This window comes from Grammomys surdaster, unplaced genomic scaffold, assembly GCF_004785775.1.
Source record: "Grammomys surdaster isolate TR1022 unplaced genomic scaffold, NIH_TR_1.0 724, whole genome shotgun sequence".
Taxonomy (NCBI): domain Eukaryota; kingdom Metazoa; phylum Chordata; class Mammalia; order Rodentia; family Muridae; genus Grammomys; species Grammomys surdaster.
In genome coordinates, this window is record NW_021605143.1 from 224,751 (window position 1) to 242,467 (window position 17,717).

The 17,717-nt window shown below is 50.9% G+C and overlaps 1 protein-coding gene across 1 annotated transcript; it reads right to left on the reverse strand.

Moving 5' to 3' along the window:
- Window positions 1-222: 222 nt before the first annotated feature.
- On the reverse strand, window positions 223-16,496 carry LOC114633638 (keratin, type II cytoskeletal 7). Its single transcript, XM_028782214.1, has 9 exons — window positions 16,127-16,496; window positions 14,641-14,852; window positions 12,236-12,296; window positions 9,253-9,348; window positions 8,025-8,189; window positions 7,088-7,213; window positions 4,044-4,264; window positions 914-948; window positions 223-534 (listed from the first exon to the last, which is right to left on the reverse strand). The coding sequence occupies exons 1-9, from the start codon at window positions 16,430-16,432 to the stop codon at window positions 383-385; spliced, it is 1,374 nt and encodes a 457-aa protein (XP_028638047.1). The 5' UTR covers window positions 16,433-16,496; the 3' UTR covers window positions 223-382.
- Window positions 16,497-17,717: the final 1,221 nt, after the last annotated feature.

Genomic DNA, 17,717 nt, shown 5'->3' on the forward strand with positions numbered 1-17,717 from the left:
GAGGGAAGGGGACTTCAACATCCTCCTGTTACCACAACCTCCTGTACCCAGTGGCCATATTAAATGACCTCAGGAGAGGCACTGGAACCAGTCTCAGCCTGGACAGGGGCCAAGATGGCACCGTGGATGGGGGTCCAGCACCTTAAAGCCATACCCATGTCAGTCCAAAACCCAGTCCTGGGCACACAACACCCTCTGTTCCCTGTACACACCACTCCTAGCTAGCCGATGCAGCTCTCTCAGAGAAGCCCTTTATTAAAACCAACAGCAGTTTCAGACCATCTTCCAGGTTCAGGACAGGGACTTGAGGCAGGAGGGGGTCTTTCTATATGTGGGCAAAGGGATATGGGGTCTCTCCAAGCCCACAGCTTGGTTTTATTGCTCAGTTGTGGGTGCCTCTGCGGGTGGTAGACGTGGTTTTGATGGAATAGGCCCTGAGAGCTCCGGGTCCCCCACTAAAGCTCAGAGCGTTGCTTCCCATGGTTCCCCCGAAAATAAGCCTGCTGCTGTTGCTCCCAGTGGAATTCACAACAGCTGGAAGAGGAAAGGATCTGTTAGTATGCACTCTCCTACCCAGGGAACCCACCCTTTTCCTATCCACCTTCCCACCACAGCTGCCCTCTCCTCGATCTGCCTCCCCTCTCTAACAGCCAGCCCCCAGCAGCCCAAAAGAAACTTCTGATAGTGACAAGGGCTCAAAGCCTTCTCTCACCTGGCTTCCCACTAACCCCACCCCTGCCATCTTGCTCTGGGCCACTGAGCTGGGTGGATGTGAATTCAGTGGAATCTGTCAGAACTGTGTATGGAGTTGGGGGAGGGGGCTCCCAGAAGCACAAGCTGGGCCTTTGGGCCAGTCTACCCTACTAGGGACCCAGCTAAGTCTACACAGTTCAAGGTGTGGCCGAGAACTTACAGATGTTCACAGGTCCTATTCCATCTCCGGACAACCTGTGGAGCAGAGGACAGATCCGTGAAAGTGACTCTTACCTCAGTGCTGAGCTAGCACCCCTGGCCACCAGCTTCCAGCCATCAAGCAAAATGTCCATTCCTCCCTCCTTGTTCCCAGATCACCCTTAGTCTCGTTTGAAAACACCTGAGAGACCCCTTTCCCAGCCAACTATATGACATGTACCAAAGTCCTTCATGTTCCGCCTCTAAATTGGTCCTACCTCCAGAACCAAGGTGCCAGGTCTGTTTGTGAAGACTGATACATTGCACTCAATTTCTCTACAAGCCCTGAGCACCTAGGACTTGGGAAACCGTTGTCGTGCTTATTGTTTGTGAGTGGCTCTGCCTTTCCTCACCAGAAGCTCTCAAAATGGGCTGTTGCCTGCAGACTCCTGTGTCCAGCCCCCTAGCATGAGGCCTGGAATTAACAATTACTTAATAGGTGCTGAACTAATTAATGAATTGTTGACTGATTAACTTCAGCCCCAGCCAGGACTGAAAGGGTGGGAGCAGGCGGGGTGGCTTTCAGAAGCCCGTGGGCCTGAAACAGGTCTTGCAGTGGAAATTAAAAATCTGTCTGAGACAGCTGGGTGTGTTTGTCTGGTGACTCAGAGTCCCATTGTCACCAAGCTCTTGGCCTTGGGGTTCAATTTGCCTGGTTCAGGGAAGAGACACCTTATGCTGAGGACTGACTGGCTTCAGCAGCTCAAACTGAGGAGGGAAGAAGAGATAGGTTTTTTTGGATGGTTCCAGGATGCTGGGTCAAATGGTAGAAATTGCTAGAAGATGAAGTAGTCAAGATCAGGACATCATCACGAAGTGATTCCAAGTCAGAATGTCCAGTGTACTGTCTAAAAGGGCTCAGTGGGAATCGATCTAATGTCCAGGTTACAGTGACTGAGTTGATTTTTCCTTTCTAATTCTGTGCATGTGTTGATTTTGTGACCATATTTGCAACATTGTATCTCGAAGGTTATAAACTGGGTAACAATTACAAAAGCTTCAGAGTCACACAGTCCCTGATATGCCCAGGAATCACTGAAGGGGTTGAGGGATTTAAAACAGGAAAGATCAAGAATCATGGCCCCATATGGGTAGGAAGAAGGTTCAGAGAGAGGTGTCTCAGATGCAACTGCCTGTGTGGCAGTCAGCTTGCCGTCCCCACAAAGAAGCCATGGAGGTAAATAAAAGTACTTATAAATAGTGTAATAAATTATACTTAATAGGGTACACAGACTCTCTTCTACACCTGACCTGCACCCTCAGCCACGTTTTTCACTTCCTCCTATCACCAAGGCTTTCTGCGCCAACACACCCCACTCCTGTCCCAACACCTTCCTACCTTCCTATCCATTCCATTCCTCTTTACCTAAACACACACAGCTCAAGAATAATGCTCAGAAAAGAAAGGTTTCCCCATTAAACTTAGCATTTAAAAAAATGCGAGTTCCTGGGGCCAAGGAGATAACTCTGCAAGTAAGGGAGCGTGCCTACCAAGTCTGACAACCTAAGTTCAATTACATGGCGGAGGGAGAAAATCTACTCCTAAAAGTTCTCCTCTGAACTACACACACAGACACACTGTAGCACACACACACATACACACACACACAAGACACACACTAAATGGTATTTTTAAATTAGGATTTTTTTAAGTGCAAGTAAATAGATGTTTAAAATAATTATGATGATGATGATGATGTTGAAGTGCAGGTTCCTGGTCTATAAACACTCTCCCTTTGCAGGTGTTTTATCTCCACCGTGTATGCACTTTCTCCCTGAGGGCAGAAACATGGCTTACATATTATCTGACTCTATGCTGGGTTCTAACAAGTGAAGACTAACAAGTCTACTCCCATGCCTTTGCTTCTCCAAATTCTAACCATCCCCAGGGCACAGCCTTGTATGTCAGCAGAGGAAAGCTGCCACTGCAGGAGTAAGAGCAAAACCAGTCTCAGACCAAAGTGCTTTGTCCCAAAGGAAGCCAGCCCAGCCCCTGCCAAACCCTGCTATCACTGCAGGTGACTGTGCACTCACTGAGTGCCACATGGTTAGCCCAGTTAGTCATGAAAAGCAGCCTAGCACTGTGGGTGTCTGTGTACCCTGTGGATGTCTATAGCCAGGAATCAGCAGGCTTCAACTGCATACTACCCTGTCCCTTGGTTAATTGAACCACAGTGTCCCTCTGTAGACCCTGGAGGCAATGCTCCTGACCTGCCTTCCTGAATACATGCTGAGAACTAAAAGAGCCCTGCTAGGAGCTGCGGAGACAGCTCAGTGAGTAAGAGCACTTGCTGAGCAAGCACGAGGACCTGAATCTGAATCCTCAGAAATAAAAAGCCAGGTGTGGCCGCGCACATCCCTGTGACCGCAGTGCTATGAGGGAGCAGCTGGGAGACAGGAGGATTATGGGAGCTGGCTAGCCACCAGCTGATCTCCAGGTTCAGTAAGAGATCCTCTCTCGAAATAAGGCAGACACGGAGCAGGACACTGACATCCTCCTCTGTCCTCAAAGCATCAGCTTGGATGTGGGAACCTGTGCGCGCACGGGTGTGTACACACCAGACGCATGTGCCAAACACACACTTACACATACCTATACCAAGAAATAAACTATTTCTTAAAAACCCTGCTTAATGACCCCATTTGAAAAGGGACTTAACACGTGGCCTTTCTCCTTCTAGAACAGTGGTTCTCAGCCTGTGGGTCATGAACTTTTGGGACTCAAAGCACCCATTCCCAGGGGTCACATATCAGGTATCCTGCATATCAGATATTTATATTATGACTCGTAACAGTAGTAGCAAAATTACAGTTATGAAGTGGCAACGAAAGTAACTTTATGGTTGGGGGTGTCACCACAACGTGAAGAACTGTATTTCAAGCTCACAGCTTTAGGAAGGTTGAGAACTACTGTTCTAGGAGGATATTTTCTACGGGGATAAGAAGCAATCATAAGTAGTCTGCACCTTGTCCCTCTCACCCTATGCCCTGCAGAGGAGAGGCACCTAGGAGATGCCTGTAGATCTATCTATCAATAACAAAGACAGACCTCGCCGACCCCCAGGACCTCCTGGCTAGCTTGTATCTCTCACCGGCTCTCCTCGCCCTCCAGCAGTTTGCGGTAGGTGGCGATCTCAATGTCCAGGGCCAGCTTGGTGTTCATGAGCTCCTGGTACTCGCGCAGCAGCCTGGCCACGTCCTGTTTGGCCTTCTGCAGAGCAGCCTCCAGCTCCCCCTGCTTGGCATGAGCATCCTTGAGTGCCAGCTCCCCTTGTTCCTCAGCCTCGGCGATGCTGGACTCTAGCTTGGCACGCTGTGGGCAGTAGTGAAGCCATAAGATGAGAGACCAACTGAGCACTACCTTCCTACCAACCCATTCTGCAGCAAGCACCTGCCCATCTCGCTAAGATGGCTTTAGTGGCCCTGCCTACTCCCCCAAATACCAGGGAAGAAAGCTGAAGGTTAGACACAAGGATACGAGGTCCAATGCTCAGGGTCTGGTGCTGGCTCTGCCACTTTCTAGTGATGTAGCCTTGGGTGAATTAACCCCTTCAAGCCAAAGTCTCCTCTTTCTAAAATAGTAACGGTCACAGCATCTATTCCATAGGATTACTGTGAGGTTAAGATAAGGCACACAAAGTCAGGCTAGAGAGATGGCTCAGTGGTTAAGAGTATTTGTTCTTACAAAGGACTCAGGTTCAATTTCCCAGAACCCACGTAGACATTCACAACTGTCCAAAAGGCCAGTCTTAGGATATGTGTGATACACATACCTACATGTAAGCATGACCCTCATACACATGAAATAAAGTGGATAAGCATGAGCCTAATTATAATTTTAAAAGTCAGAGAGAGAGAGAGAGGTGGGGCTGGAGAGATGGCTCAGCGATTAAGAGCACTGACTGCTGTTCCAGACGTCTTGAGTTCAATTCCCAGCAACCACATGGTGGTTCATGACCATCTATAATGAGATCTGATGTCCCCTTCTGGCATGCAGATAGAGTATTTATATACATAAAAAAAGAGAGAGAGAGATGCAAAGATTCTTAGAACACACCATGTTCTAAATCGATATTTCTACAGTTTACAAACCCTAGCACCTGCCCACTCCTCGCTAGAGCTCCAAGGCCATGAGATCCTGGTTGTGTCACAGATGCCAGCAGAGAACAGGACCAGATGCCATCTCTAAAATGGGAACCAGTACTTTAAGAGGGAATGGGCAGGAACATGGGAGACATTGGAAGGAGGAAATGATGTAATTACATTTTAATTAAAAGGTATTTTTTAAAAAATAAGATAAAACAGGAAGCATGTGTGAGTAGTCCAAATAGAAGGCTGGGATCAGAGACTGTATCATGTGGGTTGGGGCAAGGTGACATAGCTCCCATGGGCTGGGGTCTGCCATGAACATTGCAGTTGCCCCTGCTTTGGGTGTTCCTGTAGTTTGGGTCTTGATTGTGTCACAAAAGCCCATGTGTTGAGGGTCTGGTCCCAGATGACAGTGTTTATTGGGGGGAGGTAGGACCTTTAGTGGACAACCCTGGTGGATGGAACTGAGGTCACTGGGGATGTGTCCATGAAGGGACGTTAGGAACACTGATCCTTCTCTCTGTCCACACACAAACCATGATGTTCTGCATAGCCACTCACTCAATGCAATTCTGCTCAGCGATTGGGCGCTAAAACCTGAACCAAAATAACTCTTTTTCGCCTCTAAGTTGGTTCTCAGGCATTTTTTTCCACACAGGTAGAGAGCTGGCTAACGCAGGCACTAACAAGAGTAGTCTCACCCTCCCATCCCCTACACCCCAGCCAAGAGCTTCTCCACCCTCAGCAAGGACCCCTCTCCACCCTAGGGTCTTCTCTCAGCTGTAGTTTCTACATCTCTGCTCCATGGGCACCGCTCTATGGATTCCTCTCACACTAATGTCCCCTGGTCCAGGGCCAGCCAACTGCGTCTGGAGACCCTTCGGCCCCTTGAGGCCCGCAGTTGTGATAGCCATCTGAGTAAAAGCACGTGAAGGTGCTTACTTATGAATGTGGTGAAGATGACAAGGTTTGAGAAAGCACCCTCATTCTTCTGAGCCTCCTGTCCTGGCCAAGAGTCTGGACTGTTTCACTATGGGGCTACTAACTGTGCTACATCCAAGCCAGAGGCTTGTGTACAACCAGCCACCCTTGCGTATAAACCAGCCTACAGGGCTGAGGGACTTCTGGGTAAATCATCCCCAGATCCCTATTACAGCTCAGTGAAATAAGTTTGCTAAAGCTGCCACAGGCATCACCTGCTCACCCCCATTGCAGACCTGCTCAGGCTGGACTGTCCTAAGCATCTCCGCCAGGGCTTAGGGGAGCCTTCCCTCATCAACATCCCCCAATTCTGACTTCCAACCTTCGTGTGCTCTCAGCCTCTGCTCTGAGACTTTCGTCCCTATGGTGTGACAGGTTCCAGAAGACAAGACCGGTGAGCCAGACAGATGGCTTCTGCTCTCAAGGGGTGTGCAATTCCAGCCAAGTGAAAACTGCCAGTACCTTAATAATAAACTCAAACCCTCCAGGCAGTGGAAGGTGCTTCAAAGAACTTCAGATAGGCTGTTGGTGTGATGCTGGGTGTTTAAAGAAGCCAACATCCACAAGAGGACTCTGGTCCTAAATCCCAGGGATGAGAAAGCAACTGCCACAGGCAGAGCTGGGAGAATCATATGCCAGCTGGATTGAAAGGCTTTGTAACATGAATAGTAAAAGCAAGATTCAGGAAGCAGGCTACCGTGGCCTGAGCATAAGGAGGAGGGGTGTTGTCCAGAGTGAAGACAGGGGTGGGACATGCATGGACTTCTGATAGGTGTGCTGTGAGCACAAGAGCTAGAGGCAGAGTGCTCAGCATCATAGTGAGCCCGAGGCAGGCAGCCGGAGGTCCCTTCCACAGGCTCCATGCCCAACCATGACTCTTACCAGATTCAGTCCTAAGCCAGAGTCTGGCCAAAATCACTCCACCTGTAGGTCTCACTGAGAATCTGAGATGTGAGCTGTACCCACTCGGGCTCAGGGTATCCCAGACTCACTCTGACCCTGACTCGACTAGCTGCTTCCCACCGGCAGCAGGATGGAACAAGGCAGCAGGAGAGCGGGTTCCCACCTGGTTCTTCAAGGTGTCAATCTCTGCCTGCACCCTCTGGATGGAGCGGTTCATCTCCGCAATCTCATTCCGGGTGTTGCGGAGGTCTTCCCCGTGCTTCCCAGCCTGGGCCTGGAGTGTCTCAAACTGAAAGGCCGTGAACATGGTTACGGCAGGGTGAACCATCACTGCCAGCCACTAGGCCCTCTCCCCAGCCACAGAAAGCCCCTCCTAGCCTGCATTCCCAGGAAAGGATAGTGCCTCCCAGCCACCACCACCACCCAACCCCACCCACATCCACACACCCCCAAGACTGTCATCTCAGCACAGTCTGACCTACCCCCCACCTGTCAGAATCTCAGAGCATGAATCCAAGCCTGTGTTTTTACCCATGCATGCTACAGGGATCCATGTCCTATGCTCCCTTCAAACCTGACTTTTAGGTTCCTCCGGTGTCTCTCCCATTTCTTTAGCAGTTTGCTCTCAGCTGTTCTGACTGTGTAGTAACAATTAAGTCTCCTGGGCCTGGAACACTAGACTTCAGGATCTAGTCCCTTGCTCTTCCACAGACTACCTGTGAAGAGCTGGAAACTCGCTCAGCCTCTCTGTGCCTGCTTCCTCGTGTTTAGAACGACGATTACAGCATTGCACACATAAAAGGGATGTTCTGTGGATTAAGTGTGTGGAGGACATTTAACACTCCACCCACTCCTGCCTGATCATCACTATGAAACTGAATATCGTCGATCAGTGTGTGCCTGGTTCCTCTTCCTGTGCCCCATCAGCCTGGGCTCTCACCTAAGGCAGGGGCTAGCCTTGTCACTGAACTCCAGAGTATACAATGGCCTTGGCCATTGGTGTCTGCCAGGTCCTGAAGGCTGGGGACAAAGCAAGGAAAAAGGTAGCAGCCACCCAGAGCCTAGCAGAAGGAGGAAAGATACCCCAGATAGTCACATACCTTGGTCTGGTACCAGGCTTCAGCCTCTGCCCGGCTATGGTTGGCCATCTCCTCATACTGAGCTTTGACGTCAGCGATGATGCTATCCAAGTCCAGGGAGCGGCTGTTGTCCATGGACAGCACCACAGATGTGTCTGAGATCTGCGACTGCAGCTCTGCTAACTCCTGCAGGAACCAGACAGGACATTGGGCTGCATGCCTAGGACACGATCTATCCCTGTTCCCAGACCACAGTGGAATGAACTCAAGCTTAAGGGAGCACAATGGACACACATGGACAAACCTAGCACATGCCAAATAGTTCTGCCCACTCTGGCTGCCAGCATCTCAATATCAAGGTCTAGTAGGGTTAAAAGAGATAAAGAGACAATATGGTCTTGTCAGGGTACACGTCTAACGTGACAGGAGCCAGTGGGGACGCTGAACCCATTCTTATTCCTCCATGTGATGGCACACTCTGCAGACTTGGAAACAGGAGTAGAGCTGTGTTTACAGGCAGGCAAGCATGTCTGCAGTATGCTGTCACCTGAAACACGGGACTGATTTTCTTAGAGTACGTATTTTAGCCAGTCATGGTGGCTCACATCTCTAATCCCAGCCCTGGAGGGGCTCAGGCTAAAAGATCCTAAGTTTGAGGTCAGTGTAGGCTATATAATGAGTTCAAAGTCAGTCTGGGTGAAACAATCAGATTCTATCTCAAAACACATGTGGACGCACGTCCGCGTGCGTATGCACACATACAGGTGCACGGCGATCCAAAACAGGTAAATACAGACATGGTTTATTAATTAACCTGTTGTCAATTTTATGACTTGATTTTGTGTATTATTTGCAATGGGTAAGAACTACTTTCACGATGAGAAGAGACCGTGTCGTATAGAATGTAGTTTTATATTTAAATGCATATAGCCAGCTATGTATACATAACACAAGCAAAGATGGGAAGACTGTCCCTGAGCTTGATTGCATGGACAGCCTAAAGGTCCCCACTCCTGACAGCAACATGCATGTAGGCACCAGCTCTAGATCTAAGAACGGCTGGATGATCCCGTAAAGACTACACCTGAGAGACCAAAGAAGCATTTGGTACCCTGTCCCAGTTGAACCCCTGTCGGATGATGCTGTCAGATGATGCTGTCATACCTCCTTTCCAAGGCTAGATGCCAGATGGCATCCACTGTTATCCCTTCCTCAGGCTAGGAGACACGCCACCCACCCTGGAACTCACTGTCTCATGAAGGGTCTTGAGGAAGTTGATCTCGTCCTGCAGACTATCCGCCTTGGCCTCCAACTCCACTTTGTTCGTGTAAGCGGCATCCACATCCTGGGGTAGAGAGACAGGACAGAGTGACACCGAGTCCTCAAGATAGAAAACAGTCAGCGGAAATGATGGCAAGTTAGCCAATCCTGCCCCAAGTTTTCAGGACAAAATGTCCCTGCTTCCCCAGATGCTTCCACCCTAGCTCTCCAGATTGCTTGCTGGATGGGTGACAATTTCCATGCATTCCCCAGGACCGACAGCTGCAGCCCAAAGAACCTGAGCCCCAAACCAAACATGGGCCCAACTCCCAAAGGCTTCGTGACGTGAACACAATCCTGACTCAGCCACAGCGGCTGTGTGACCTAAAACAAGTTACGTCCACACTGAAAGCCTTGACTTCTCAGTCTATGCGAGCACAGCATCAATCATTCAGACTCCCTTCGGCCTCTAAGGATGAGCTACTGGCCTGCTTTACTGAATCACTGGGTGACTCTAAGGCGGGTGAGCCACAGGTAAAGCCCAGCTGAGAACTAGGGTCTCTGAGTGCATTTGTATCACTGTGACCAAAATGCCCGACAGAAACAAGTAAGGGTGGAAAGACTTGTTTAAGCTCCAGATCTCGGAAGTCCCAGCAAAGAAAGCCCAAAAGAGCAAGCAGCTCGTGTCATGGCTGACCAAAAGAGGGAATTCTGTATTCTCTCTCTCTCTCTCTCTCTCTCTCTCTCTCTCTCTCTCTCTCTCTCTCTCTCTGTGTGTGTGTGTGTGTGTGTGTGTGTGTGGTGTATCTGTTTCTCTGTCTCTCTGTCTCTCTATCTCTGTCTCTCTCTTCCTCTATGTGTGTGTTTTTCTCTCTCCCTGTCTCTCTCTCTGTGTCTGTCTCTCCGTCTCTCCCTCTCTCCCTCCCTCCCCTTCTCTCTCTGTGAGTCTATCCGTCAGTTTGTCTGTCTCTGTTTCTCTTTCCCTCTCTCTCCCTCTCTCTCCCTCTCTCCCCCCTTCTCCCTGTCTCTCTCTCTCTGTGTCTATCTATCTGTCTGTCCATCTGTGTCTCTGTCTCTGCATGTGTATCTGTCTGTCTCCCTCTCCCTTTCGCTCCCTGTCTCTGTGTGTGTCTATCTGTCTGTCTGTCTGTGTCCCTGTCTGCGTGTATCTGTCTGTCTCCCTCTCTTTCCCTCTCTTTCCCTCTCTCTCCCTCTCTTTCTCTCTCCTCTCTCCCTCTTCTCTCTCCCTTCCCCTCTCTCCCTCTCCTTTCTCTCTCCCTTCCTTTTTCACTCCCTCTCTCCCTCCCTCTCTCTCTCTCTCTCTCTCTCTCCTCTCTGCCCAGGGCCCTAGCCCATCCATCAGATGGTGTCATCTGTATTCAAGGCAGATGGTCCTCCCTCAGTCAGCCCTCTCTGAAGACACCCAAAGGTACGCCTCACCAATCTTACAAGTGATTAATAGTGATATAACTGAAAAGCAGGTCTCACTATGTAGCCCTGGCTGGCCTGGAATGCACTATGTAGTCCATGCTGGTCTCATGCAGCAGTCTTCCACCTGTGCCTGCCAAGGACTGGAATTAAAGGTATGTACTACCACATCCAACTCCTGGGTGATTCTAAATTCAGTCAAGCTGGCAATGAAGAATGTGTAGACACATTCTTCACATACACTTCACATACACTTCACATTGCCACACATAGCCTTCACACTCTCTGCCCGACCTACCCTTTCTTGTAAGACTCATGAGTCTTCAAGACCCCATTCTGCCTGCAACAGAGCCTGGAATACAGATCTGCTTGATGAGACAGTTTGGACTCGGAATTCTAACTGGCAGGTAGCACAAAACCCCCAAAGATGCTCCTTTTCCAGAAGCCACTTGTGTATCTCCAGGGTTCAAGAGCTCATCTGCTTCAAGATAGTTTATTGTTCACGCTGGAATCATCTGAGGCCACCCAGGAGCCATGGGGTCTGGAATCAAATGTTCTGACCCCTAGTGGGCACTTCCTTTTGTGAGCCTAAGACGTTGCTATCAAACTTCCATCTTCTGGTCTTAGTTCTAATCTTAAAGTTCTGGAAACAACTCTATTCTGTCACCAGATATATATATATATGCACAGGTGCATGCACACACACATACAACATACACTCACACATATAGACATACATACATACATACATACACACACACATACACACAAAGACACATATATACACACTCACACAGAGGCACATGTAAGCACACATACACACAGAGACACACACATACAACACACACATATATAGACACACATACACACATACATACATACACACACACATACACACAGAGATACACACAGAGACACACACATACACACACTCACACAGAGGTACATACAACCACACATACATATAGAGACACACATATACAACATACACATATAGACACACATACACACATATATACACACATACAGACACACATATACATACACACAAAGACAGACATACTCACAGAGGCATACAGATACACACAGACATACCAACATGCACACACATATACACACAGACACACACATGCATATACACACATATACACAGAGACATACTCACAGAGGCATACACATAGAGAGACACACATATACATACACACACATATAGACACACATACATACAAACATGCACATTCATACACATACAGACACACATGCATACACACATACACATAGAGACACACATTAACATGGGCACACACATACACACACATACACACACACTCACATACACACATACACAGAGACACACATAAGCACACATGAACACACAGCATGTGAACACAGGCTATGCTGCTCTGGTGTGGCTTTGAGACTTCCCCAAGCTTATCACTCCCTGGTTAATTCAAGACAGGCCTTGACCACAGACCTAGTCCTGTGGTAAAGCCCTGGGTCCCATCCTGTGTGTGAGACGGCCCTCCAACACCTCTGCCCCTCACCTTCTTCAGCAACACAAACTCATTCTCAGCAGCCGTGCGGCGGTTGATTTCCTCTTCGTACCTGCAGCAGGGGAGGATGTGACACACAGCTTAGCCTCCAAACACTCAAACATAACACTAGCCTCAGTGACACACTCAGCCTCAGAAAGCAGGGGTTAGAGTCTCAGCGTGGAGGGAAGGGGCTTGGGAAATGTGTCTGAGTTAAAAGCCAAAGGCTGCAGCTACTGATAGGGAGAGCTAGCCTAGCCATGCTTAGGAGCTGTTTTACGGAGCCCGCGCTGGTGTGCACTTCCTGTAGGATAACTCACACCCCCCTCCCAACAGCCCCACAACACAGTACTGTAATTGTCAAAGCTGAAAACACAGAGGCAAGTCACCTGCCCAGGCCACTGTACTGCAAAGGGACAACCCTGGCTTAACTCCCCACAGCTGACACGACTGCCTGTGCCAGACCACTAGGTAGGCCCACCCCTGAGGCGTGAAGAGAGAGCTCAAGGGGGAGAAGCTGGTTGAATCAGGACAGATCACATGAAGTCCTGAGGAACCAGGCCATGCTAGATGGCATAGCCTGCATCTTTCTCCCAGAATCCTTCCTCTGAAGGAGCTGGCACCTGGCTTTGGGAGGATCTCTGCAAACAGAGCAAAAGGGAAGAGTATGCATTGCCTGGTCCAGTGTGTATGTGGAGAATCAAAAGAAATTTTAAGAATATGGGAGGTTGGGGACGAAGTAGAACTCGGATGAAGTACACTGAGCCTGCTGAGACTGGAGGGAAGTAGACTGAACAGCTTTGGTAGAAAGCAGGATGCCAACCAGGAGCCAGGCTTGGGACATTCACACATCCAGAGTGGTACTTCAGCTCCACAGAGGCTACATCTGCAAGGCTCTCTGAAGCTCCACCTTGGTGCTGGGCTCCTGGGCTCCAAGTGACAGGCTTGGGCTCTCAGGAGAACCATTCCCCTCCCCTGTGCCTGCTGTCCCTTCCTTATTCATCCACAGAAGCAGCTGCTCCGAGGTGCAGGGGGGCTGGGTGTGGGCTGAGTACCTGACAACAGGGGCTGACTGGCTGGCTACCCAGAATCCTCTTGTCCTGCACCTGTCTGGTTCCACCTGCTATGAGATTGTCTGTTGACTTTTGCCCAAGGGAAGCAGCTGGTGGGAGACACTCCCCAGAGGTCCTGTTTGTTCTCCTCCAGTCAGAGCTGGTATGCCTAGTCCCTCTTAGTCACACAACCACACACAGAGCACACTAGCTGTCCCCAGTGCCCAGGGGCAGGGGGGCCAGGGTGGGGCCCAGCTCTTAGGCTTTGCTTTCTGTTCAGTGAAAAGAAAGAGTTCCGGGGACATTCAAAGGTGCCCACAAATCCCAGGCTTCCTGTCTCTGGTGGTTCTGTCCCTGATCTGCCCTGAGCCCTGCTGTGTCATGAAAAACCATCAGCCCCATCTGTGTCTTTCCTTCTCACATCAGCTTGTTGGTCCCTCCTGGGAATTAGGGACCCAACTTCAAGACCAAGTTTCCTGTGACCTTGTGATTCCTATGTGATTTTTGACTAAGTCCCATAGACTGTCTGTGTTAGCTAGCATTCTGTGGAAACTCCTCCCCACAGTCACCTGGCAACAGCCAGATAGGCCTGGCCCACTATAAAAGGGGCTGCTTGCCCTCTCCCCACCTCTTGATCTCTTGCTTTCTTGCTCCTCCTCTGTCCCCTTCTCCCTCCCCCCTTCCCCCCCCCCCCAGTCTCTCCACATCTCTCCACATGCTCATGGCAGGTCTCTATTTCTCTACTCTCTCCCTCTCTCTGCCTTTCTCTGCCTCTACTACCCTCTTAACTCCCCTCCCCATGCCCTGAATAAACTCTATTCTATACTATGTCATGTGGCTGGTCCCTCAGGGGGAAGGGATTCCTCAGCATGGGCCCACTGAGACATCCCCTTCCCCCATACCTCACCACACACCTATAGAACATATTCTATATCTCTTTATCTTTTTATAAACACATCAGTCTGGTTTCCAATTCTCCATCTGCATGGGGGGAGAAAAGGCTGTTCTAGAATAGTCTGTGAGGGCTCTAAGATCTGAAGCATTCCTATCATGGGACACCTTCTACTCATAGTGCCTAGGGTCTTAGTCAGGCACCAAAAAAGGAACCAGCACTGACAAGGTAGACAGGTTAGTTCTGACTAAGCTGGGGGAAAAAATGACCAGAATGTCCTGGCAACAGCCCCTGGGGGAAAGAAGGAGAGGTGAGGCAGGGACTTGTGTCAGCACAGGCCATCGCTCAGACCGTTCTAGCACTGAGCAGCCATGCACTCTGACCTCTGAACCAGGGACACTTGCAGAGTGTATGTGAGTAAGAGGCACGCTGTTTGGGGGCTGGGATCCTCCATGAGGCACCAGGGACATTACTTATTCTTGAAATCTTCCACCACATCCTGCATGCTCCTAAGTTCCACCTCCAGACGGCCCCCGTCCAGCTGCAGTGCCTCGAGCTGCTGCCTCAATCCTGCAATCTGGGCCTCGAAGATGCGGGGAAGCTGGTTGCTCTTGGCTGACTTCTGCTCCTGCAGCAGAGCCCACTTGGTCTCCAGCATCTTGTTCTGCTGTTCCAGGAAGCGTACCTAGAGGGGTGTGGAAGAGGGAGCACCTGAGGGGCCAGACTATACCACCACAGATGTTGAAAAGTCTGGAACTGCTGTGCAGCAGAGCCGGTGTGCCCACCAGCTGGTCTCCAGTGCTCACCCACTCATCTCTAGGACCCTGTTTCAAGTGTAAGCCATGGAGTAGGTGAGCTTGGTTTTGTGGTGCACAGGGTTTCTAGCCAATTCTGCTTCAATGGTATTCTCTACCTCTGCCCTTTAAATAACCCCTTTCTTCTCTGAAGCTGGGGGTGAGAGGGTATTAGGGGACTGACTGGACTGCCCCCTCCTTCCATGCTAGAATTTTTCTTTTTTCCTCAGTATCTTCTCTCCTTCCTCTTTCCTCAGCCTGAAGGTAGGAGGCAAGAAAGGCCGCCTTGAAACCAGCAGCCTGAGGAACCAGGAGCTGGGTTAGGATGGTACGGCTCAACATCAAGGCAGGAAGCAGGTCTAGAGCAGCCTGGAGGCTTCTTTTAAGGATTTCTGGGGCAGAACAGTACAGGCAGGAAGACTGGAAGGGAGATACTGAGGCAGTGGATTGGGCCCTAGCCAGAGGCAAGACTGCCGGCCTCAGCTCCCCTGAGCGCCCTTCTATAAGACTCAAATCTGCCTCTCATCCCTAGATGCCCATTTATGGCCGGAATGGACAGCCAGAGAGCATACCTTCGAAGGGGCTCCTATCCAGGGTCCCCTCAACCAAGTCCCTAGCTCCCACAGAGCCATCTGCAAAGGCAGAGGTCACCTCACCTCCTACCAACAAAGGAAGGTGGAGGAACAGGCAGGTAAGTAGGGCAAAAGCCTCTCTTGGCCTCCTCTATTCTCAGCATCTACCTCAGAAGCATCATTCTCTCATCGGGAAAGGAAGAGTCATCCCACCCCATTCCTGACTCCCCACAACCTCCTCCCGTTGAAGGGGACCCAGTCAGCAAAGAACTAACTGCTGGCCTTGGCCTCCAGAGTTCCCAGCCTCACACATGCAACAAAGCGGCTCTAAAGCCCCAGAGATCTCAGTCAACTAAGGAAGCTGGGGTGAGAGAACGTGAGTGACAATTCTTGAGTCCTTGAGGAAAGGGAAGGGCCCAAGGCCAGTTGTTGGAGAAGAGGAGCTTAGGGACTAAAGGAGGATGTAAGGAGAGGAACGACAAAGAGCCCACCGAAGAAGCAGGAGGAAAGAGATCCACACCAGCCTCCCAGGGCAGGGCGTGGCCGGAAAGAACAGCTAGGGTATGACTGGGGCTGGGTCACGTCGGCCTCACCTTGTCGATGAAGGAGGCGAATTTGTTGTTGAGGGTCTTGATCTGCTCATGCTCCTCCTGGCGCACCTGCTGGATGGTGGGGTCGATGTCCACACTCAGCGGCGCCAGCAAGCTCTGATTGATGGTGATCTCTCGGATGCCGGGGCCCATCGGGCCCCCATAAGCAGAGTGCACGGCCACACGAGGTCTGGATGTGCCCAGGCCATAGAGGCTCCTGCTGCCAAAGGAGGCGCGGCCCGAGCTTAGGCGCACCTGAGCCCCGCGGCCTGGGTAGGCAGTGGAGCGAGAGCTGAAGTGGATGGACATAGCGGCTGGACGCGGCTGGCTGGATGAGGAGAGGAGCGGTGCGAACTCCCTGACCTCAGGCAGTCTGCGATCTTTTATCCCTCCGTTCGGGGCGGAGGCTGAGCGCACACAGGTGGGGACAGGGCGGGGCTGGCCGCTGGCCACCTTTCTCTGCCGCCAGGGCCCTCCTGTCCGCCTGCCTTCTGCCCTTGCGCCGCCCCCAGCCGCCGCCCAAGGCTCCCTGTCCACTTAGGAAGTGTCTGCAGGAGGCCGAGACGCCATCGTGAGACACCCCGCACTTCGGGCAAGTCGCCCAAAATCCCCACAGTCCAGAAATCTCTGGACCGCAAAGAGACCACCTTACAATTGACAGGGGAAGGCTTCTTGGAGCAGGCCTGGGGAGTGAATACCTAGATTCCTGAGGCCAGCAGGAAAGCCAAGTGCTACAAAAGGAAATGCCAGACAAACTACAGCTCCTGCTGAGAAAGTAGAAACCTCTCACCCACCGGCTGGGGAAGCCCAAGGCATTCTAGGACTCTCTCTCCCAGCAGAGCTCCTGGAGAGCTCAACTCAGTTCTGGAGTAACCTGGCCTGTGAGGAGCCTCCCTGAGATGGGCTGTTTCAGTAAGTGCACCCTCCCCACCATCCAAGTTCAGAGGGCTTTTCTCACCCCCTCCTCAAACTACTGTATGGGTTCCTGGGATGCCTGAGCGTACCCTTCTGTGCCCTCACACCCCTAGACACACCAGTGTGAGTAGATATGAGTGCAGTCTGTGCGTAGGGGTCTGGATTCACAACTGAACACGTTTGTAATGCACATGTGTGTGTCCTGTCTCCCATTCACATCCAGACGCTCCTCCCGCTCTGCCTCATTTTCCTGCTTACAAATCCACTAGGCCGCCGAGCCAGCCGCCTGAGAAGGAAATCAACTAAATCTGGCCTCTGTGGTAACCTGTGCTCAGTGCTCCTCTGAATGCTCCCGTTTTCCCAGACTCACTTGGTCAGCCTTTAGCCCACCTCTGGCCCCATGAAGTGAGCCCCCTGGTCCTTTAGGTGCATCCTAGGTGGGGGGAGGGTGGGAATGGAATGTTCTTCCTGCTTTGCCTTTTCAGGTAGAAACCCCTAAGCTTGCAAGGAGACTCCCTACCCAAGGTTCTTCCTCAGTCCTTTGTCCCCCTCTGAACCCCACACGACCTCCTGCTACAGCCCCTGCCACCCATCCCCAACTTGTGTCCCACCCACACCAAGAGCTCCCTCCTGTTCTCCAACTGGGTTGAGAAGAGTTCCAGCAGGGCAGAGCTAGTGC